Below are 24,894 nucleotides of genomic sequence, written 5' to 3' on the forward strand. Positions count from 1 at the left end.
GAGATCCCTGTGATACCGTGTGGTGTTGTAACAGGGACACCCTGTACAGATGATACTAGGAGTGAGTCTGATAGGAAAGCTAGGAAGAGACACTCGGACAGGTACCCTCAGCCTCAGGAGAAGACAAAATCCACGACCAAACCAAGTACAACCTCTGTTTATAAGGAACTACATGTGTTAGACAAGCGCTCATGTACGGAACGTATACCAAGCCTTATCCCTTCATGACTAAAACCACCGACTTACTTTACTTGGTCACTCTGGCTGTATTGTCGCGGCTTAGTGCCAAACCAATGCCAAAAAAAAAAAAAATACTTTACCTGGTAATAGAGAGACGGATATTAATTCCATTGTTTTTTCCCTTTTACAGAATGGTAAACACAAGATCTTACCATTTGTCAACTGCTATGTGTGTGGGAAACAAATGCATACAGACAGTTTTCAGCATCACATCAGATCTAGGAAACATCAGAAACTCCTACATGAGGCTCAAGATTTGGCAAAATTCTGGATCAAAGTCATTGGTAAGTAATGAGTCCTGCTATTCTTACTGTGTACTACTTTGCTGTTTTCCTTAACTAATCTAAATATAAAAAAATCTAAATCATGATTTATTTGTGGTGAAGCTGAGAGCTTCTTCACAATTTTTGTGGATATCACAGCATTACTAAGAGCCTCATATAATTTTTCTTTTTACTCTGGTAATGCCGCCACTGGTCACTACTCGATTAAAGTAGCTACTCAATTGTCCTCACGAGGCTGAGTGCACCCTGAACTCCAAGCACAGAGCCAAAAAAAACCTCAGCCCCACCGGGACTCGAACCTGGACCTCCTGCGTGCAAGCCTAGTGTGATACCCACTCGGCCACAGAGGTTGCTCTCTTCTTTTTACTCTGGTAATGCCACCACTGGTCACTACTTGATTAAAGTAGCTACTCAATTGTCCTCACGAGGCTGAGTGCACCCTGAACTCCAAGCACAGAGCCGAAAAAAACCTCAGCCCCACCGGGACTCGAACCTGGACCTCCTGCGTGCAAGCCTAGTGTGATACCCACTCGGCCACAGAGGTTGCTCTTACAGAGCCGAAAAAAACCTCAGCCCCGCCGGGACTCGAACCTGGACCTCCTGCGTGCAAGCCTAGTGTGATACTCACTCGGCCACGGAGGTTGCTCTGTTTTCCTTAACTCTTCTTCAGTTAAATCTGATTTTACAATAAAATTTCAAAGACTGAGTAATGAGTATGTAGGTACACCACATTTAAATGAACCTCAGGTTGCTCTGTTTTCCTCAACTCTTCTTCAGTTAAATCTGATTTTACAATAAAATTTCAAAGACTGAGTAATGAGTATGTAGGTACACCACATTTAAATGAACCTCTCATCCAACCGTGAACATAGTACCTAATAAAAACTTGATGTCTGAGTAAGGCCCAATTTTATTTCTCACACCATCATTCCTTTCAAACTTTCAGGAAACTCCTCAGTCTTTTTCAAGGAGGACATCATCAGAAGTATATTTGAGAAGCATGGCAAAATTCTCAGGATTGCATTTCAAAACAATGCATTTTTCATTCGGTTTTTAAAAGTGTAAGTTTGTCAATGTTGTGGATATTTTAAATTTTAATAAAAAAAAAAGTGTTTGATGGTTGATTGGCAGACCTTTATCCTTAACCAATGACTGAGCATATCTTTGATCACATAAGGTTAAACGATTCAACTGCCATTTTACATTTTTCCCCCAGTCAGAATAGAATACCGACTTATGTGTTTGATGGTTGATTGGCAGACCTTTATCCTTAACCAAGGACTGAGCATATCTTTGATCACATAAGGTTAAACGATTCAACTGCCATTTTACATTTTTCCCCCAGTCAGAATAGAATACCGACTTATTTTTCCATTTGTTTTGTTTGACAGTAAATCTGTAGTGCATGCACTCGACAGACAGCACTACAAGAATGATTTCAATCTTAACCTTCATTCGGTTTTTAAAAGTGTAAGTTTGTCAATGTTGTGGATATTTTAAAGTTTAATCAAAAAAGTGTTTGATGGTTGATTGGCAGACCTTTATCCTTAACCATTGACCAATGACTGAGCATATCTTTGATCGCATAAGGTTAAACGATTCAACTGCCATTTTACATTTTCCCCCCAGTCAGAATAGAATACCTACTTATTTTTCCATTTGTTTTGTTTGACAGTAAATCTGTAGTGCATGCACTCGACAGACAGCACTACAAGAATGATTTCAATCTTAACATCCGAGTTATGCCGTTGTACATACAACCTCAACATCCCATGGAAGTGGACGTGTTCCAAGTTGAACCTGGTAAGAGCTTTCTTAGAGGGAACTGTAAATGGTGAGGTCTTATCTTTTTGAAATTGAAGCGAGGACAGAAGGAGATTGCCAGCTATTTCAAGAACAAACCCTTCAGGTTTAGTTAGGTATTTATTTGAGTAGAAAACATAGCCAAGTTGAAATTAAGAGAAGGTTAAAGGAATTAAAATTCAGCATTTTCAGCAGGCACGAAAAACTGGGAATGCAAACTTGGCCTTAATTTTCTGATATCACCACTTTTATAGTCCGATATTTTTCGATAGGAACTTGGCCTTTTTTCACAATTGCGTTTTTGTGGGGGATCTCACTCCTTTTTTCTAATTGTGTATTTACATATGATTAGTAGGTAACTACAGATCTTCTTATTACCTAGCTCTTTGCAAACTTTTTTTCCTATAAGTTGTTGCTGTTGTTGTTGATGTTTTGTTGTTTTTGTTAGTGTTGTTGTTGGTGTTATTAGTGTCTATCATTTTTGTCATGTCACGGTAGTAGATGTCAACATACGAGTATACTACCATATCATTTTCGATAGGTACTTAACTAAGCCTTTAGTCAGTGAAAAAGCGGTCGAAATGTAAAAATACGGTAAAACACCGCTAACCGTTGTTCTGATCTTAATAAAAACTAATATTTGGCGGGTTTCAGGTATGGTTTCGGGGGGGGTCTACTCTCATAACTTTTTCGATATCTCTAACCGTTTAGTGAAAACCGCCAAAAGCGGTTATTTCCGCCCGTGGGCGGAGCCCGATGCAATTTTTGCCGAGTTTCAGATTTTTCCCTTTACTTACTCATTAAGACCTACCATCCTGCCAAATTTCAAGTTTCTACGACATCGGGAAGTGCCTCAACATTTTGATGAGTGAGTGAGTGAGTGAGTGAATGAGTAAAAAAAATGCGATTTTTCCGCCTCTATATCTCCGGAACTACTTGTTATTAAGAGCTCAAATTTTCCAGGTATGTTTATATACCTTACCTAAATATGTGCCCTAAATTTCAAAAGTTTATCTTTAGAGGAAACCGATCTATGAAGGTGAGAAAAACCTGCCGAATCGGTTCGTGTAAAGATACACAGGCGTGCTTGCTGGAACTTGGCCTGGCGCACTGCCGTGCGCTCAGATAATTTTATAAGGTATGTTTATATACCTTACCTAAATATGTGCTCTGAATTTCAAAAGTTTATCTTTAGAGGAAGCCGATCTATGAAGGTGAGAAAAACCTGCCGAATCGGTTCGTGTAAAGATACACAGGCGAGCTTACTGAAACTTGGCCTGGCGCACTGCCGTGCGCTCAGATAGGACCTTATTTTCTGAGGATTTGTAAAGGAAGACTCAATAATCTAGTGCAGATTTGGCGACACTATATGTATTCAGAGGGTTGAGCTTCCCCGATTAAAAAAAAGCAGTCTGCTTCTTTTTCTTCTTATTTTGTCATGTACAGATGGGGTCGGCGTTTTTTGTCAGCCTCTCAATCAGCCCTGACTAGGGTGATTGCTTTGGGCTGACATTTGGTTTCGTAGCGCCTGTGGGCGGAGCCCAGTGCAACTTTTGCCGATTTTCAACTTACCATTCTGCCAAATTTCAAGTTTCTACGACATTGGGAAGTGCCTAATCATTTTGATGAGTGAATGAGTAAAAAAATTGCGATTTTTGCGCCTCTATATCTCCGGAACTACTTGGTATTAAGAGCTGAAATTTTTAAGGTATGTTTATATACCTTACCTAAATATGTGCTCTGAATTTCAAAAGTTTATCTTTAGAGGAAGCCGATCTATGAAGGTGAGAAAAACCTACCGAATCGGTTCGTGTAAAGATACACAGGGGAGCTTACTGAAACTTGGCCTGGCGCACTGCCGTGCGCTCAGATAGGACCTTATTTTCTGAGGATTTGTAAAGGAAGACTCAATAATCTAGTGCAGATTTGGCAACACTATATGTATTCAGAGGGTTGAGCTTCCCCGATTAAAAAAAAAGCAGTCTGCTTCTTTTTCTTCTTATTTTGTCATGTACAGATGGGGTCGGCGTTTTTTTGTCAGCCTCTCAATCAGCCCTGACTAGGGTGATTGCTTTGGGCTGACATTTGGTTTCGTAGCCAAAACCAAATGTCTACAAACTAAACAAAAACCAGTGACCAATAAAAACCCCCTGTTCTATTTCAGAGAACAACGAATCAGATGATTTCCGTCGCATCCTTTCAACCACTATCGAGTCCATACAGCACCGTACCATCTCACAGCTGGTTACATTTGACTCAATAGCCAATGAGATTGTGTTGTCAGTATTGTCCCGGGCCGATAATGAGTCTGGTTCTGGGCAGGTGTATGCCGAGCTACAGAGGATGTTCAGTGCATGGTGTGCAAGTGTGCTCCGAGACCATGGCATTAGTGTCAAGGTGCATGTGTATGTGTTTGGATCCATTGAGATTGGTCTGTCATTGTCTCGATATAGTGATATAGATGTCTACGTTGATGTAGGTGAGTGTGGTACCTAATGAAATAATGGATTAGGTTTACTTTAGGGTTTAGGTGTCCTTTGCTTTTGGGAAACCAACCACTGGAAAATTTGAACCCAGCACCTCCGTGTTGAGAGTCAGTGCTCTTGACCACTCAACCACAAAGGTTTAAGAGGTTGAATAGAGTGAGCTGTAACTGCTAAGGTCTTATCGTTCTGAAAGTGAAGAGAGAAGAAATACGAAACAGGAGAAAGTTAGCCATTTCGAGAATAAACCCTATTTTTCATTAATGCCATTATTTATTTACACACTAAGACACAATGCCATGTGGCACTTCTAGTGATTCTGTACAAAACCCTTCCTCTCGGTCTACAATTGTACAAAACCCTTTCAGTGGCTCGGTAAATGTACAAAATCCTTCAAATAGCCCTCCTGTACAGAATCCTACCTCTCTGAACGTACAAAACACTTCTACTAGCTGTAACATGCCATGTGGCTTAGGATAAAATTGTCCCGGGCGGGAATCGAACCCGCGGTCTAGCGCTTACAAGGCAGACGCGCTACCCTAGCTAACTAGACTGGCAGATAATTGATTCCTTACATCATGTTTCAGCCTGTAAACAGGAGGGCGTGGGTTCGATCCCAACCAAGGCATGGAATTTTATCCTCATTTATTTCAGAATTTGACCACATGAAAATGAAGCTGTAACAATGTACAAAACACTACCAGTGAATCTACAAATGAAAGTTCTGACTCCAACAGCAATCCACTGCTGGCCATGTTCTCAAATATCGCCTTGTCTTGCCCAGGTAGTCAAGCGCCATCTAGTGATAAACCGAGTAACGATCCTCCTACAAGCAGATTGAGTAATGGACCCATCACGAGTCCTTCTGGTATGCAGAGTTTTGCAGCAATGTTTCCTGCCGGTTCTGTCGCGCCTATGGCTGCGTTTCCTGTCAATCGACTACCGTTTCCCGGAACGGTCACACCTGTGTTTCGCGGACCGGCTGGTGTGTTTCCTGGTATGGTCGCGTTTCCTGAACATCGGATGCCGTTTGTATCTACTCCAGCGGGTATGTTTCCCGGAACCGCTACTATTCCCGGAACGACCTCGGCACCTTTGTTTCCTGTCGCTTCATCCAATGTGTTTCCCGGCAGTCCTGTCTCTAGCTCCCCTCAATCCTCCACCAGTTCTTCCAGCTCCGTCATGGAAACACTCAAGCTACTTGCATATCATTCACCTCAGAGTCGAATTCAAACAGACCTTCGGTCTAAAGACGTGACAGATATTGAGAATCAACTCCTAGGTACTGTACAGCAGAGTGAGAATAACCAAACATTTCAATGAACAAAGAGAACTCTTGGGTTTTAACTAGAAATTTTGAACGTATGCAAACTTTTCCGTTTACGGATAAGCTTACTTACTTAATCCTTTTTGTTCTACCTTTGTGTTGGTGTTAGTTTAATAATATCACGGATTCCCCTATAGGAATGGATGTTAAATAACGTAGGAATGGATGTTAAATAATGGAGTAATACAAAAAAGAGGATTTTTTTCATAGCTAGGACTTGAGCCCTGGGGCCCATCGAATCCCTTTCTCCAATTAATTGAACCAGCAGTAAATATGAATTGAGTATAAATTGTGGCGGGAGGCGCGTGAACGTCAAGAGATGGAAGCGCACCGCTCGGCCTATATTAACACGAATTAAGTAGCGCTCCGTCCCGCCAAGTCAAAAAAGTATGACCACTTGATAATTACCGGACACATGTATCGATTCTGCTTGAGAATGAGGGACTTGGTATCAGTTGGATCTTTGACCAGAGTAAACTTGACTGGGATCAGATCTTTCATTTTCAGTGGACGCTGACTCATTGGACAATACACGGTGGTGTCCTGAAATAAGAGGGTTTAAATTATATGAGAAATTCAGCCTGATTTATAAACAGTATCCTCAGATCCAAAATATAAAATCTCAATTTTGGGTCCGAATTTCAAGATGAATCATGAAAGAGACCTCTTCAAAGCACAAATCCCCTTTCAGAGTGCTTCTGTTAGTTTTGATCCTTCCATTATCAGAGAAATAACATGGCGGATTTTAATCTTTAAAATCCATAGCTCCAGCTCTGAGTCAATCCCAGACTTCAAACTTGTACAACAATACTGTATTTTTCAATGTATTAAATCACAATACATCATAAATCATAGGTTAAAAGTACGTTTTTTTTTTGTTAGTTTTGATCCTTCTATTATCAGAGAAATAACATGGCGGATTTTAATCTTTAAAATCCATAGCTCCAGCCCTGATTATGGGATTGACTTCAAACTTGTACAACAATACTGTATTTTTCAATGTATTAAATCACAATACATCATAAATCATAGGTTAAAAGTACGTTTTTTTTGGACATGTGGCTTAGGATAAAATTGTCCCGGGCGGGAATCGAACCCGCGGTCTAGCGCTTACAATGACGCGCTACCCTAGCTAACTAGACTGGCAGATAATTGATTCCTTACATCATGTTTCATCCTGTAAACAGGAGGGCGTGGGTTCGATCCCAACCAAGGCATGTAATTTTATCCTCATTTATTTCAGAATTTGACCACATGAAAATGAAACTCCGGTACGGTTAGGTGGTAGAGAACGCCTCCGACGTTAACCTCGCGTAGTGTTTTCCTTCCACTCAAAAGTCCATTATTATCTGTATTGTTTTGTACAAAGCTTATGGTACCTGAGATCAATCAATGTGATTTCTCAATTTTTTAGCCTTAAGATTCTTAACATACATGGTATCTTAAGGCTAAAAAATTGAGAAATCACATTGATCTATTGTTATGTCTTCTTCTCCTCTCAGGCAGTTCCTATTTAGATATGCTGCACGAGACCACGAGGCTGTTGTATCAGAACTCGGACAAGTTCCATGACATACTCAGTATCAAGGGTGCACGGGTCCCCAACTCGCGTAGTATTTTCCTTCCACTCAAATGTCTATTATTATCTGTATTGTTTTGTACAAAGCTTATGGTACCTGAGATCAATCAATGTGATTTCTCAATTTTTTAGCCTGAAGATTCTTAAGATACATGGTATCTTAAGGCTAAAAAATTGAGAAATTGTTTTTTAGCCTTAAGATTCTTAATTAAGATACATGGTATCTTAAGGCTAAAAATTGAGAAATCACATTGATCTATTGGTATGTGTTCTGTTACATCACAGTCATTCGATTAGTAACTCTATCGAAAGCAATGAGTCCCGTAATCAGGCTGTTAAGGATACTAAATTGCCAGCTAGTCATTCCTGCGACTTGTCGAGTAGCTCTAACCAAGCAATCAACTCAGGTAACGTATCAACTCGTTCAGTGAGCCTATATTACACCCGTCACTCACGCTCAGACCCCCGGTACGTGTGTGGCGGAAAAAGCTTCAAACCGTTTGATAGGTCTAGGTCTGGCGGGCATTCAATTGAAATCCAATATCTTACCCTCTGCATATAGATGATATCTTTCTCCGTAAGCTTCTCTCCAGTTAGTGGATGCATCCAATCCTTCTTAATAATCTTCTCCACTACACCCGTCACTCACGCTCAGACCCTCAGAACGTGTGTGACGGAAAAAGCTTCAGACCGTTTGATAGGTCTAGGTCTGATGGGCATTCAATTGAAATCCAACTTACCCTCTGCATATAGATGATATCTTTCTCCGTAAGCTTCTCTCCAGTTAGTGGATGCATCCAATCCTTCTTAATAATCTTCTCCACACACTCTACTGTCACTACATTACCACATGGTCGTAGTACAGCACAAGGTACTGAGTTTGATAGAATGTCATGCGTTACCTGCCAGGGATAAGAGAAAATTTCATTATTAAAAAATAAAAAACTCTTGACTTTTAAGTTTACAGATTTCATATATTTTATCGATACGCGTATATCGGAGTTTTTTTTTATTTTTTAATACTTTAAAGTTTTACCAAGTGTAATTTTGGTCTTGTGATAATAAGAAAATTTCAATGAACAAAGAGAACTCTTGAGTTTTAACTAGAAATTTTGAACGTATGCAAACTTTTCCGTTTACGGATAAGCTTACTTACTTAATCCTTCTTGTTCTACCTTTGTGTTGGTGTTAGTTTAATAACATCACGGATTCCCCTATAGGAATGGATGTTAAATAACTTAGGAATGGATGTTAGATAATGTAGTAATACAAAAAAAGAGGATTTTTTTCATAGCTAGGACTTGAGCCCTGGCGCCCATAGAATCCCTTTCTCCAATTAATTGAACCAGCAGTAAATATGAATTGAGTATAAATTGTGGCGGGAGGCGCGTGAACGTCAAGAGATGGAATAACCAAACCAATAGGTTACATCACAGTCATTCGATTAGTAACTCTATCGAAAGCAATGAGTCCCGTAATCAGGCTAAATTGCCAGCTAGTCATTCCTGCGACTTGTCGAGTAGCTCTAACCAAGCAATCAACTCAGGTAACGTATCAACTCGTTCAGTGAGTAGCTCAGGGAATACATCACTCCCTGATATCGAGGCTCAGTTACAGAGACTCAAACTCATGATGGGCCGCTCAGGTCGACAGCAGAGCGGCAATATTGTTCCTCTCCCTCGACCTAACCCAGGGGACACAAGTCGCGTCAATTTCATCGATGTGTCCGACCTGGAGAACACGCTGAGACTGTCCCGAGACGTCTCGGAGAACGGTACGAGTAGCTCAGACCGGCTCAGGTCGACAGCAGAGTGGCAATATTGTTCCTCTCCCTCGACCTAACCCAGGGGACACAAGCCGCGTCAATTTCATCGATGTGTCCGACCTGGAGAACACGCTGAGACTGTCCCGAGACGTCTCGGAGAACGGTACGAGTAGCTCAGACCCGGATAGTTCGACCAAGAAGAGTTGGGACTCGAGAAGTACATCCTCAGCTTCAGGACATTCGAAACACAGCGCTACTCAACGTGGGGTTCATGCTTCTAATACGTCAAGCCAGCCTGGACACAGTTTGAGCAGTGCTGGCAGTAACTCCAGAATCAGTACGGGGAAACCAAAAGACAGGCCAAGTCATGTGAAGCATAAACCCAACAGAACGCAGGATACCTCAGATAGTCATAGAAATAGCTCCCACGACATTACCAATAGAGACAATCCTAGAATTAGAAACGACCCTAGAGATAGAGGCGATTCTAGAAATGGAAACGACCCTAGAAATAGAGGCGATTCTAGAAATGGAAACGACCCTAGAAATAGAGGCGATTCTAGAAATGGAAACGACCCTAGAAATAGAGACGATTCTAGAACAAGCTCCAACAACCCTAGAACTAAAGACAACCCTAGAATTAGAGACGACCCTAGAACAAGCTCGGAAACGCCTAGACATAACTCGGCATCCCTCAAAAGCAGTTCAGGGAAGCCATCAAACAGTAAACCAGTAACGTTACCTGTAAAACAAGAGCAAGATATTCATCGCAATGACAATTCTGTGCATAAGAAACGATCTGAATCCCACCAAGGTACACTAAATGGAGAACAGAACTCAGCTACAAAGCAACTACCTCTTGCTGCAAAGCAAATACCTCCCACTTCAAAGCAAATACCTCCCTCAAAGCAATTACCTCCCTTTACAAAGCAACGATCTCCTGTCAATAGAAATGTTTCCACAACAAAACATCCACCAGTTTCGAATCAGCCTTCATCTTCATCTGTACCTGCCCATGTTTCTACCTCCCCTCCCATGCTCAATGGACCCTCTCCCTCCCACCCCCACCCTAAGGACCAAACCTATCGCATACAAACACGAACAGTCGATAACAAGCGTTCGGTTATCATCGTGATATACCCACCTGCCGGCACGCACCTACGGGATCGCGCATTCTTCGATATCGTCAACTCAGTTCTCACTGACTATCTGACCAAAGTCTGTCGGGTTGAAATCCATTGCAAGCGGTACGTCAATGCGTGGGAGTTCCTATTACAAGGCACACACAAGCTGGATGTGTGTCAGAAGCGAAATAAACTTCTCAAGGAGGTAGGATTCAGTCCCCCGCGATCCCTAAACCATTCCAAATTCCAAGTGGAAATACTCAAGACAAATTTCCTACTCATGAACGCCCGAGAGAGTTTGAGTGAGAACCAGTTCGTTGTGTCGCTGAGTTGTTTGGGAGCGACCGGTAGCGGCGAGACCCAGGTGATTCTGAAGAATGAGAATGGAAAACAGGAGACAAGTCAGTATCTCAGCTTCCTGGCTTTCCTGCAGAATGCGTTCGATGTGATATACAAGGAGATGATGCAGCGGTGTCACCAAATAAACCGATGAGTTGATACGGTGAGTTGTCAAACCAACATTAGTATTATTATTATTTAGCATGGGTAGAGTTCTTTTTTCATTCCAACGCCGCGTTGATGCGTGTTTTTCATTTCACTTTTCTTGGAGTGACCGCCATGTCGGCATGTCCTAAATTCCGGAAGCCACTCTCAAGTTGCATTCAGTTCCGTCATATTTATACACCATGTTACGGAGTTTATCAAGTTTGAAGAATGGACCTCGGAAAGTACTGATTTGAAGCATTTGGATTATGATGCTTAGCTAATGTCCTGTAGTAAATGTCATAGGAATTTGGAAGGTATGAAGTTATTCTGGGGAGAGCAGTGGCAAATTATTCCATGAATAAGGCGCGTACTTTGAGTGATGATTTGCTCAACACTCTAAAGCCCTGTGTGAAGGCTAGAAGTGACGATTTCGAATAAAAGTAGGTATATTTTATTTGTTTCTTAATACATTATTTTCTCATTAATTGAAATGATTGAATTTTTAAATCTTGCCTTCTTTATCAAACTCAGCAGTTCCAATAGATTACGTCACAGTCATTCGATTAGTAACTCTATCGAAAGCAATGAGTCCCGTAATCAGGCTAAATTGCCAGGTAGTCATTCCTGCGACTTGTCGAGTAGCTCTAACCAAGCAATCAAGTCAGGTAACGTATCAACTCGTTCAGTGAGTAGCTCAGGGAATACATCACTCCCTGATATCGAGGCTCAGTTACAGAGACTCAAACTCAGCTTTCGCCGAATGGCGATAGCAGGATAAAGATATCTTCTGTATCTGCTATACATATATGATGTATATTGTATACCGGGGTGATGGTCTCTAGCTCTAGGCATGTTAAAGTGGCTGGCTCGTCCTGAACCGCAGTCAACCATCATGAGGACTTGTGCTTGGTCTTTAAAAGCAGAGATATTTTCCCCTCGATCGCTGACTCTGTTGGAACGAGGAGAGGCAAAGTAGAAGATTCAATTCATAGATTTTATATCTAGGTACGTGTCTCAATTTTTTTTTTTAAACGTAATCTTTTGGCTCTAAAACGCCCAAAAAAAGGGTCTTGGGACTCAATTCAACACCCGATACAAGCATGCTCAATAAACACTTTAATAAATCTTTTGACTCACCCTAGTTTGAATTGCAAACACAACTGTGTATGGTATCGGGCATCAGGTGAGTGAACCTGTCCTGTGTTACTAAGGTCCTTGCCTCCCTACATAATAATGTGCGTCAAAAAAGAAAAAAAAAATAACAGTCTAAGAAACATTCTTTCAATGAAGGACATGCAAGTGTTAAAGCACAAAGGGGGGGAAATAATAGGTAATTATATTTGGTGCAAAAAATCTTTGTCTTTGAATTTGTGGGGGTTTTACCTGGTGATGCAGAAGTGCTGTAGATGTTTCTCTCACTCTTCAAGAAAGAATTCACTTTGGATTGTTTCTCTGCATTAGCTAGCTCTGTGAGTTGGTCCTGAAAATGAACAACAATCTTATATTATAAGAACGAGATCCATTCACTCATTCACATTTCATAGTTCACACACTGATCGCTCTATCTCTAGAACCACAACAATCCTTAAAATGAACAACAATAATTTTATAGTTACTAGATATCAAAAGTTGAAACTATTTAGTTCAGTTTAAATTTAAAACCTAAGGTTTTTGATCTCTTGCATGGCTTCTGTGCAAATGCATGGAAAATGTCTAAAAATAAAATCAATGTCTAAAAATGAACCAACATGACATCAGTTGGTGTTTCACTTAGATTGTTTGAACTAGGTGTTACTTTTTCCATCTGTCAAAAACCAAGTAGGTATAGGTACATATCAAAAGGATATCACTTTCAGTACCCAATACACAAAATCAAATTCAACTCACGTTACTAGATATCAAAAGTTGAAACTATTTAGTTCAGTTTAAATTTAAAACCTAAGGTTTTTGATATCTTGCATGGCTTCTGTGCAAATGCATGGAAAATGTCTAAAAATAAAATCAAAGTCTAAAAATGAACCAATATGACATCAGTTGGTATTTCACTTAGACTGTTTGAACTAGGTATTACTTTTTCCATCTGTCAAAAACCAAGTAGGTATAGGTACATATAAAAAGGATATCACTTTCAGTACCCAATACACAAAACCAAATTCAACTCACATCATCTTTCTTTTTCTGCTTTTCAAATTCTTTCAACTTTCTGGAGGCTTCATTTTTCTTGGTGATATAGTATTCAAGAATAGCCTCCTTGTCAAATAGATATCCATCTTTCCTGTAAGTGAAAAAGAAATGGTATTAAAGTGAAAGGCAACATAATAAAAGAGGTATGTACATTATTATCACAGTATGAGTACACTGAAGATCCTATTAAGTAAAAAGAAGAAGTATAATCATAAATGAATAGTAAAACCAAATTGGTGATTCTCATGATTTTTTTTTATTATCTCAGAAAAAACTATAAAAATTAAAAAAAATATTGAGACTAAAACGAAGAAGGGACTCGAGAAGTACATCCTCAGCTTCAGGACATTCGAAACACAGCGCTACTCAACGTGGGGTTCATGCTTCTAATACGTCAAGCCAGCCTGGACACAGTGTTTAGGATTTATCCAAGGCAGAATTTCTTTAAATTTAGGCAGGTAGTTTTAAAAAGTAGTTGATTACCTAGTTGAGAGATCTAGAACTGAAGAGAAGCTGCTGCAAATGTCAATTTACACCTTCTTCTCTTATAAAATTGGCAGGTTTTGTGTGTTATGGTATATTTGTGTGTTATGGTATAGCCCAAGGGTATGGCAATGATTTCATTCCTCTCTGGAAAGGAGATAATTTCTTTTGAGTATAAATCTCATGGAACCCTCGGTATAAACCCGCAGTACCTCAGTTGGGAATCACTGTCTCATAATAGGAATGGGCCCCCGTTTCATATGAAAACAATGTTTTGAACAGGTATTATGTAATCTAGGCCAATCACATGACTACAGAGTACACTATGGCCTTGATTAATAAACACTGGAGATTTTCTGTATGATTTACAACACTTGTCAACTTACCAAAACTGTTGATGTTTCATTTAGATCACTGCCATGTCTCCTTGTTAACCTAATAATTATCACTTGAATTGACAGTGAAAAGGTGTATCACAACATCTCATATAAGGGGGAAAGAGATAACGTCAACAATTAACTATAACTTATCACAAACGAGCAAAGAATTGAGCAAACGGGTTAAGAAAAAGGCACTTGGGTTCTGGAAAGATTGATAGATTGACCACAAAACCAGTCAGATTTGAAAATATTTAAAATCTCTCATATGGAATTTTCCTAGCAATTTTCCTTGGCCATTTTCGTTCCATTCAAAAAACACCTGATTTTTGTTATCATCAAAAGTGACAACAAATAGCATTAGATCACGAAGTTACCGTCAGAGCGCAGTATGCTACAGTCAAAAAACACCTGATTTTTGTTATCATCAAAAGTGACAACAAATAGCATTAGATCACGAAGTTACCGTCAGAGCGCAGTATGCTACACACCTGATTTTTGTTATCATCAAAAGCGACAACAAAAATAGCTAAATAGCATTAGATCACGAAGTTACCGTCAGAGCGCAGTATGCTACATTGCTACTGAAGTCGATTTTTGTTTAGATGATCAACGCTGGCCATTTTTAAAATAACAAGCTGGGTCCGTCCCTCCGGGAATTTTTTAGCCCGTTTATTCGATCGTGGTTAAAGAATACCTATGTATGTACCTACCTAATTTGTTTAATATTCAGTTTATTATCATTCTTGATTTGATTTTTTGATTTTACTTTCATGCATACATTGACTGACATTCCCATTGATATCTCGTTCAAATCCAAGCTGGGCTGGTACAACACGCAACTGATCAAGTTCTATGTCAAGTATGACACGCGAGTCAAGACCCTGCTAGCTCTAATCAAGTAAGTAGACGTCCACAACGGACAATCGACCCTCGCCTAGTACCGACCCAAGAGAAAATAAACAAACCATGATAATGAATAGAAGCGTCCTCGACAGAGCCTTGACCATAGTACCTACCGACCCTCGCAGAAAATCAAGAAATTGATTAGAGTATTTTTTTCTGCGATGGTCGATGTTGTGGCCTCAACCGTCACTATTGTCTTTCTGTGGTTTTTTTTCTCTTAAACATATAGGTATCATATATATTTTTACTTTCCTCGTTTTATTTTTTCCATCTTTCCTTTCCGAATTCTGTTTACAAAGAGCTAACTGTTATTTCTTTTCTGTTCACAAAGAGCTTAATTTCTTTCTGATCTCTATTTCAGGATCTGGTTCAAGCGAATGGAATTGAATGATACACGAGCATTTACTAGTTATAGTATCTACTGGTTAGCCTTGTTCTATTTACAACAGCTGAGTCCCCCTCTCATCCCTAATGTACATCAACTTCTTCGGTTCTATCCTAGCACACAATGTCTCAGGTAAATTATTTGTATTTCATATTTAATTTCTTTTAATAATAGATTAGAACTGTTGTATTTGGTTAAAAACATGAATAAAAAATTGATTCCTGCGTGTGAAAAATCCAAATCTTAGATCAAAACTCGGAAAAATCAACCTCGAAAGGTAGAAAATTCAATTTTTATTTGTCGTTCCAATGAAAAGTTCCAACAGTTGTGACGTCAGATTATAAGAAATGCGTAGAAACGCATACATACAAACAAACACATTACACTAGTGTTGCCTGCAAGGGAGCTTTGCCCCCCCCTTTTTTTATCGATTTATCTTCGGATCCAGAAGTCGCAGGAGAAAAAAAACCCTAATTCCTCATTTTTTTCTGCTCTTTGATTTGGAAACTTCTCCTAGGTCTGAGCGACTGGTCCATTATTCCTAATTTATTGTTTGAACCTCTGTTATTCAGATGGAAAGTGGTTCATTCCGAGGAGATGCAGCTGCAGAGGCATGCGTACCCTGCCTCCCCCAATACCATGTCTATAGAGAAGTTACTACTCGGATTCTTCAAGTACTACTCGTCTGCAGAACTACGCGACATGGTCATCTGTCCACTACTGGGGAAACTATTGCCACGTCGGGTATTCGAACCTGACCATCTGGATGAACTACCACAGGAACTGGACGCTTATCGTAGGTAAGAGTTTGTACTTTTCAGCTAAATCCCCTTTAGGGGTGAGCTATTCATTTCTAACGAAAGTCACAACTTTGGATGGGGGTTGTGTTGTTTGGGTCTTTTGGGTCACTAGGAAGCTATTCGCTATGAAAACTCATTTTTTTCATTTCATCTCAACTTAATCTGATATTGAATCTAATATTGAATTTTTTCTGGTAAAGCACAGCTTTTTCACAACAATAATTGTGGATATCACAGCATTACGAAGTGCCTCCATTGCAATCAATTCCCATATTTCAATAATCTTTTTACACTGGTAATGTAGATACTGGTCGCTAGCCGATTAAAGTACATACCTAGCTACTGTTATTCATTTCTAACGAAAGTTACAACTTTGGGTCGGGGTTGTGTTGTTTGGGTCTTTTGGGTCACTAGGAAGCTATTCGCTATGAAAACTCATTTTTTGCATTTCATCTCAACTTAATCTGATATTGAATCTAATATTGAATTTTTTCTGGTAAAGCACAGCTTTTTCACAACAATTGTGGATATCACAGCATTACGAAGTGCCTCCTTTGCAATCAATTCCCATATTTCAATAATCTTTTTACACTGGTAATGTAGATACTGGTCGCTAGCCGATTAAAGTACATACCTAGCTACTCACTTGTCCTCACGAGGCTGAGTGCACCCCAAACTCCGACCCTGCCGGAAATCGACTCTGGGACCTCCGATAAGTTCGTCCAAATAATATTTGTGACTTGTGATTTTTTCATTTATATTTTAACTTGTTTCATGATTATTTTCAGATATGCTCTCGAGTTCCCCAAGGATTCTCTCAAGATCTCCTCCGCGATGGGGAATAACCGAGTGGGAAGAGAACAACCTAATGGAGAATCGAAAGATCTTGCGGCGTTTAGGGTGTCCCCTGCGAATGAACATTGTAACACATTGAATAAGACTGATGGAGAGATCCCTGTGATACCGTGTGGTGTTGTAACAGGGACACCCTGTACAGATGATACTAGGAGTGAGTCTGATAGGAAATCTAGGAAGAGACACTCGGACAGGTACCCTCAGGAGAAGAAAAAATCCACGACCAAACCAAGTACAACCTCTGTTTATAAGGAACTACATGTGTTAGACAAGCGCTCATGTACGGAACGTATACGTCAGGAGAACTGTCAAACATCGAGTGAGACCCAGTCTACTGAACCTGTCACCCGTTCATTTAATCACCATGCTCAACCTCAAGGAGCAACTGACCGTCCGGTTAATACTTCTAGTATTTCTGTACAAAACCCTTCCTCTCGGTCTACAAATGTACAAAACCCTTTCAGTGGTTCGGTAAATGTACAAAATCCTTCAAATAGCCCTCCTGTACAGAATCCTACCTCTCTGAACGTACAAAACACTTCTACTAGCTGTAACAAAAAAGAGTTGTCAAATGCATAGTTCAGAGACTGTATGGAAAGATGAGCTTAAGCTTTGTATTCGGGCCCATCTTCCATAAAAACATGGCATTTTGTCAACACGAGAACACCAGAAAATGACCTGCTGAATTATTTGCAATCGAAATACGAGTTCAAATTATGTCATGTCCATGCAAATTTCTGTCTGTAAGACTGTATTATTTATGCTTGAAGCAACCTCCGTGGCCGAGTGGGTATCACACTAGGCTTGCATGCCGGAGGTCCCGGGTTCGATTCCCGGCGGGATCGAAGTTTTTTTCGGCTTTTTGCTTGGATTCCGGGGTGCACTCAGTCTTGTGAGGACAATTAAGTAGCTACTCGAGTAGCGACCAGTGGCGGCATTACCTTTGTAAATTGAAGATAAGAGGAGATGAAAATTATAAAAAAAAATCAAATCATGGTATCTTTGTGGTAAAGCAGAGAGCTTTCTCACAACTTTGTGGGTATCACAGTATTACAAGTCTTTCTAGATGAGAATTATAAAAAATCAAATCGTGGTAGTATCTTTGTGGTAAAGCAGAGAGCTTTCTCACAACTTTGTGGGTATCACAGTATTACAAGTCTTTCATTTACTCAATCATCATATTTATTATCGCTCGTCTCTCCGACTTGTAATGCCGCCACTGGTCGCTACTCGATTAAACGAGCTACTCAATTGTCCTCACGAGGTTGAGTGCACCCGAACTCCAAGCACAAAGCCGAAAAAACCTCGGCCCCGCCGGGAATCGAACCCGGACCTCCTGCGTGCAAGCCTAGTGTGATACCCACTCGGCCACGGATGTTGCTAGAGTAGATGAGAATTAATATTAAAGGAGGCTCCTATTAATGTTGTGAAGTTGTTATTCAACTTTTCTCTATTCATGATTTGGTTATTTATGCTTGAAGTGCAGGTCGCTCGTTCTTGCCCTCCAGGTTAATGTTTGTCAGTGAATATCCAGTACCTCCCTGTAAACAAAACAATACACTGGTTACATCAAGTATTTCCTTTCACTACAAGGATTGATTTATAATTTTATACACTTGGAGAAAATCACCTTTGGGTAATTCAAAATCTACCCACCCACCAAGCGCACTGGCTTCATAATATAACTCTTTACTTTTCGTTATTATTTTAAAGTGGGAGAAGGACCTAATGGCCAAGATCCCGACATTGGAAAACAACAGCAACATTAACACTGGTTACATCAAGTATTTCCTTTCACTACAAGGATTGATTTATAATTCTATACACTTGGAGAAAATCACCTTTGGATAATTCAAAATCTACCCACCCACCAAGCGCACTGGCTTCATAATATAACTCTTTACTTTTCATTATTATTTTAAAGTGGGAGAAGGACCTAATGGGCAAGATCCCGACATTGGAAAACAACAGCAACATTTTTTTACTTTCTATTACTACAGTATAGCGGAGCTATACTAGTAATGAAAGTATTGCAATCGGTCCAAATTTTCAAAATCGGGTATTATAATAATAATAGACTCTTGAGTGGAAGGCAACCACTAGGCGAGGTTAACGCCTTAGGCGTTCTCTACCACCTAACCCTTAGAGCTCCATTATTACGTGGTCGAATTCTCAATTAAATGAGGATAAAATTCCATACCTCGGCTGGGATCGAACCCACGCCCTCCTGATTACCAGGCGAGCGTCACCTTTGGATAATTCAAAATCTACCCACCCACCAAGCGCACTGGCTTCATGATATAACTCTTTACTTTTCGTTATTATTTTAAAGTGGGAGAAGGACCTAATGGCCAAGATCCCGACATTGGAAAACAACAGCAACATTAACCATTTATCCAGGTTTCCCAGTTAAAAAGTGTCCCACTTAGAGAGGTTGCCATTTTCCTATTCCCACTTATAGAGGTAAATGTGAACACTGGTTTTGAGGAAGAGGAATATGTCATTAAAGGCTCGATCACACAGAACGTGGCTTGTGGCCTGTGGCCCACGTTCTGAGTGGTCACACTGGACACGGCCAAGAGAGTGTGATCTAGTTTATTTCTTTCCTTCCTCTAGTGCAGGCATTATCAAAATTGATTCTTTATGTTGAGGTTGAAAGAAAAACACTCATTTTTTTTTAAATTATTATTATTGTTGTTAAACAAAATTATATATTATCAGATGACCATTTTGCCAGTTATGGCATCGTCAGTGATTCAAATCAAAAATCATTTTAATCACTGTTGATACCGTAGATGGTATTGACTTTTATCAGATGACAAAATCGCCATCTGATTAAATAAAGTTTTATCTATTAAAAGAGTAAAAAGTCATAATTATAAAAAGCCAAGAGTTTTTCTTTCAACTTGAACTTCAACTTCACAAAGTCATGAGTCTTCAATATCCAATATCTCACAAAATACTCTCAGGCCGCCACAACCTCTGTAACATTTTACAAACTCTTCTAATAGGCTGTGTGGCCTACCCAGGCCGCATGGCCAGATCACTCTCTAATGTGGCATGTACAATTTATTTACATAGATTACAGAGTTTGCTGTGGCCAGGCTACGTTCTGTGTGACTGGTCCTTAAGGGTTTTACTATGTTTTTGTACAAATTCCCACTTACAGAGGTCCGGACCTAGGAAACCTGACATCCTTTTGCTCTTATAGAGGCTTGATTTTCCCATTTGAACAGGTTTTTTTTAGTAAAAAATGAAAGGGCCGCAATTTTTTCTCAGTTTTCCAGATTTCCCACTTAGACAGGTTGACTGTATGTTTTTTATGTCTTGCAATTTGGTTTTACTATTCATTTATGATTATACTTCTTCCTTTTACTTAATAGGATCTTCAGTGTACTCATACTATGTACATACCTCTTCTATTATGTTGCCTTTCACTTTAATACCATTTCCTTTTCACTTACAGGAAAGATGGATATCTATTTGACAAGGAGGCTATTCTTGAATACTATATCACCAAGAAAAATGAAGCCTCCAGAAACTATTTGTCTAGGTTATTTCGTAAATAATAACAACCAACTTTAGCTACATTAACATCAGTCATAATAATGTACTTAATACATTTTATTTTATTTGTCTAAGTTTATATTATTGCCATAGGAAAGCAATATAAGAAATATAGTACCGGAAATGTCACAACATGGATGAGTTTCATTATGTACACAAAAATTTCACATCAAGTCATTCTACTTAGTCTTGCCATAAGTTCTGTTACATAATAAGTTTGATAAAGAAGGCAAGATTTAAAAATTCAATCATTTCAATTAATGAGAAAATAATGTATTAAGAAACAAATAAAATATACCTACCTCTAGCCTTCACACAGGGCTTTAGAGTGTTGAGCAAATCATCACTCCAAGTACGCGCCTTATTCATGGAATAATTTGCCACTGCTCTCTCCAGAGTAACTTCATACCTTCCAAATTCCTATGACATTTACTACAGGACATTAGCTTTAATCTGGCTAAGCATCATAATCCAAATGCTTCAAATCAGTACTTTCCGAGGTCCATTCTTCAAACTTGATAAACTCCGTAACATGGTGTTTTAGCCATACCTGAGTGAATTTAGCCTTATGAACTGGATCTGAATCTTGGTAAAAGACTCGTGTCGAGTCATTGTAAATCTGGAGAACAATTTAATAGTTATACAATATTGTAAGAAATAATAAAGTAGGTAGATCATAATTAAGCGACAAGTAAAATAAATATGGCTAAAGAACACGGATTTTAAGAGAGAGGGTCTTATGTTCTAATCTACAAAACTTAGTTAAGGTTTTAGATAGGATTTAGGATGAGTTTTAAGCTTACCACAAGAGTTCAAAGTCTGAAGAGGTCAAGATGTTACTGGATATTCACAGTTTCATTTCTCAAGCTGTTTGTGATTTGAATTGATTAATGAGATTAATCCTATGCTTCAGAATTAGCAAAGCAAATATCAATACTTGATTCAAGTAACTTGAATTACTTGAATACTAAAATACCTGTAAAAATCTTGGGCAAAAAATCAATTCAATTTTTATTTTTTTATTTTTTAACTTTTTTTTATTACTTTATTTACAAGATTCAAAATTTCGTGCTTTTTTCTCGAAAAGAAGGAGCGTATTTTGATCATTTTGATGAACCGTAAACTTTTTTTTTTGATCACGTGAAATAAAATCGACCTTTTGGGCTTATCAGCATTTTCCGCGGCAATAATTTCTTTTTAAACTTTTCTTTAGTAAGTAAGTTTAGTAACTAAAATACCTGTAAAATACTTGGGCAAAAAATCAATTTTTATTTTTTTAACTTTTTTTATTACTTTATTTACAAAATTCAAAATTTCGTGCATTCTTTTTCTCGAAAAGAAAGAGCGTATTTTGATTATTTTGATGAACCGTAAACTTTTTTTTTGATCATGTGAAATAAAATCGACCTTTTGGGCTTATCAGCATTTTCCGCGGCAATAATTTCTTTTTAAACTTTTCTTTAGTAAGTAAGTTTAGTATTTGGTATTTGTGAATGTGAACTCGTTTCAGTAGTGTTTTCGCCTTTTATTACTTACCCCCCTATTCCTACACTTTCTCAGTAACTTCTCAATTTATCCTAAATATATACAGATTACAGCCCCTTGTGTAACTGACTCACGTATACAAATTCTAACCCACTTCTAGAATGAGCTAGAAAGATGCGGTTTTCACCATGGGATTCCTTTTTTTTTTTTTTACAAATTGGGAAAAATCGGAAACTCCTGAAATTCCAAATCGTTCCCGCGATATTGATGTTTTTTAAGTCCCCCCTTCATAAGAAATACACGGAGAACACGCTTTTTGAGGCTAGCAAAACTTTTCCTACGTTTTATATTTTGCTCTCACTTTTAGTTTTCAGTTTTCATTTCTTCGAGACAAGACTCAGGGACGATATTAGTTTCCATATCGAAGCCAAGGGAGCGCGAAGCGCGATCTCATGCACACCCCGCGAAGCCCCGGGAGCGCGCAACGCAACCGTAAACAAGGGAACGCGAAGCGTGACCTCATGCTCACCCCGCGAAGCCCCCGGGAGCGCGCAACGCGACCGTCAACATTGGAGCGCAAAGCGCGACCCCTTGCACAACCTCGCGAAGCCCCCGGGAGCGCGAAGCGCGACCCCATCCACAACCCCGCGAAGCCCCGGGAGCGCAAAGCGCGACCTCATACACAATCCCGCGAAGCGAACACTGCTGAAACGAGTTCACATTCACAAATACCAAATACTAAACTTAAGTACTTACTAAAGAAAAGTTTACAAAGAAATTATTGCCGCGGAAAATGCTGATAAGCCCAAAAGGTCGATTTTATTTCACGTGATCAAAAAAAAAAGAAGTTTACGGTTCATCAAAATGATCAAAATACGCTCTTTCTTTTCGAGAAAAAGAAAGCACGAAATTTTGAATCTTGTAAATAAAGTAATAAAAAAAAGTTTCAAAAATAAAATTTGATTTTTTGCCCAAGATTTTTACAGGTATTTTAGTATTCAAGTTACTTGAATCAAGTATTGATATTTGATTTGCTAATTCTGAAGCATAGGATTAATCTCATTAATCAATTCCAATCACAAACAGCTTGAGAAATGAAACTGTGAATATCCAGTAACATCTTGACCTTTCACACTTTGAACTCTTGTGGTAAGCTTAAAACTCATCCTAAATCCTATCTAAAACCTTAACTAAGTTTTGTAGATTAGAACATAAGACCCTCTCTCTTAAAATCCGTGTTCTTTAGCCATATTTATTTTACTTGTCGCTTAATTATGATCTACCTACTTTATTATTTCTTACAATATTGTATAACTATTAAATTATTCTCCAGATTTACAATGACTTGACACGCTAGGAAATGTATGGCAGGTGCAGTTTATACATATGAAAAGAAGAAAGATGCTGAAGCCTCTGGGTATGGAACTCAAAATCAACGGGTGGGCAAAGACTCAGTCAAAGATTTTGATTGTTGCTGTTTAACTCTACAACATTCAAGTTACTTGAATCAAGTATTGATATTTGATTTGCTAATTCTGAAGCATAGGATTAATCTCATTAATCAATTCCAATCACAAACAGCTTGAGAAATGAAACTGTGAATATCCAGTAACATCTTGACCTTTCACACTTTGAACTCTTGTGGTAAGCTTAAAACTCATCCTAAATCCTATATAAAACCTTAACTAAGTTTTGTAGATTAGAACATAAGACCCTCTCTCTTAAAATCCGTGTTCTTTAGCCATAGGTATTTATTTTACTTGTAGCTTAATTATGATCTACCTACTTTGTTATTTCTTACAATATTGTATAACTATTAAATTATTCTCCAGATTTACAATGACTTGACATTATTGCTGTGTTTTGGATTATTATACATTTTCTTATACTGTGCGGAAATCCTGTTATTACGTTTATATTTTACTTGTAGCTTAATTATGACCTACCTACTTTATTATTTCTTAAAATATTGTATAACTATTAAATTATTCTCCAGATTTACAATGACTTGACATTATTGCTGTGTTTTGGATTATTATACATTTTCTTATACATTTATATCCCAGAATGAGCGGCTACACCCCTCTCCTGCAGTAGCGTCTGTCTCAGAATGAGTGGCTACAACAAGAGAGGGTCTACAGGAAGAATCCCTAACCCAGAGTAACCCAGTAGCGTCTGTACTCCAGAGGAGTGGCTACAATCCTGTAGCGTCTACTCCAAAGGAGCAGCTATGAACAGTGTCTGTTCTCCATGTTAGGGGCAGCTGATACAACACTCTGGGACTTACCACCTCAGTACTAACCAAATGCATGATGACAATTTCTCCAAATGGAACTACTCCAGGGGGTAACCAATACTCTGTTGCCTCGAGTGATGCAATCAGGCCTAAGGATTCTGGAGAGCCTGAAACACCATGCTGAATTACATCCAAACTCCCTAAGAAACAGTGATCATTTAAGCTTTCTGTGAAACAAAAATATGTTTGGTACCTTGAACATCAACTTGCTCTTGAAACCAGGTAAATTAAAACAACTTACAAAAGCCTTAGATGAACTCAAACTACAAATTGTTGCTCTCCAAGAATCAAGATTTACTGATAAAAACATCATGGATAACAATGGTTACAGGATTTTCAAAGGCAAGAAGGGACTTAACCCAGCTGGTAGAGGAAAAGGAATTCCACATCTTGGAATGGGATTTTTTAACATCAAACTAGTACATACTACTTCCCCCTTAGTTACTAACCAAATGCATGATGACA

At 38.9% G+C, this 24,894-nt stretch overlaps 1 protein-coding gene across 1 annotated transcript; it reads left to right on the plus strand.

The window, feature by feature from the left end:
- Positions 1-370: 370 nt before the first annotated feature.
- LOC103519451 (serine/arginine repetitive matrix protein 2-like) lies at positions 371-11,426 on the plus strand (the record flags this gene model as incomplete). Its single annotated transcript, XM_026830949.1, has 9 exons — positions 371-524; positions 1,471-1,585; positions 1,916-1,994; positions 2,231-2,327; positions 4,492-4,806; positions 5,100-5,269; positions 5,495-6,123; positions 9,135-9,361; positions 9,516-11,426. Coding segments are annotated over 9 exons (3,369 nt in total), but the record flags the coding sequence as incomplete, so codon positions are not given.
- Between the last annotated feature and the right edge of the window lie 13,468 nt (positions 11,427-24,894).

Source organism: Diaphorina citri, unplaced genomic scaffold (genome assembly GCF_000475195.1).
Source record: "Diaphorina citri unplaced genomic scaffold, Diaci psyllid genome assembly version 1.1 scaffold2735, whole genome shotgun sequence".
Classification (NCBI taxonomy): domain Eukaryota; kingdom Metazoa; phylum Arthropoda; class Insecta; order Hemiptera; family Psyllidae; genus Diaphorina; species Diaphorina citri.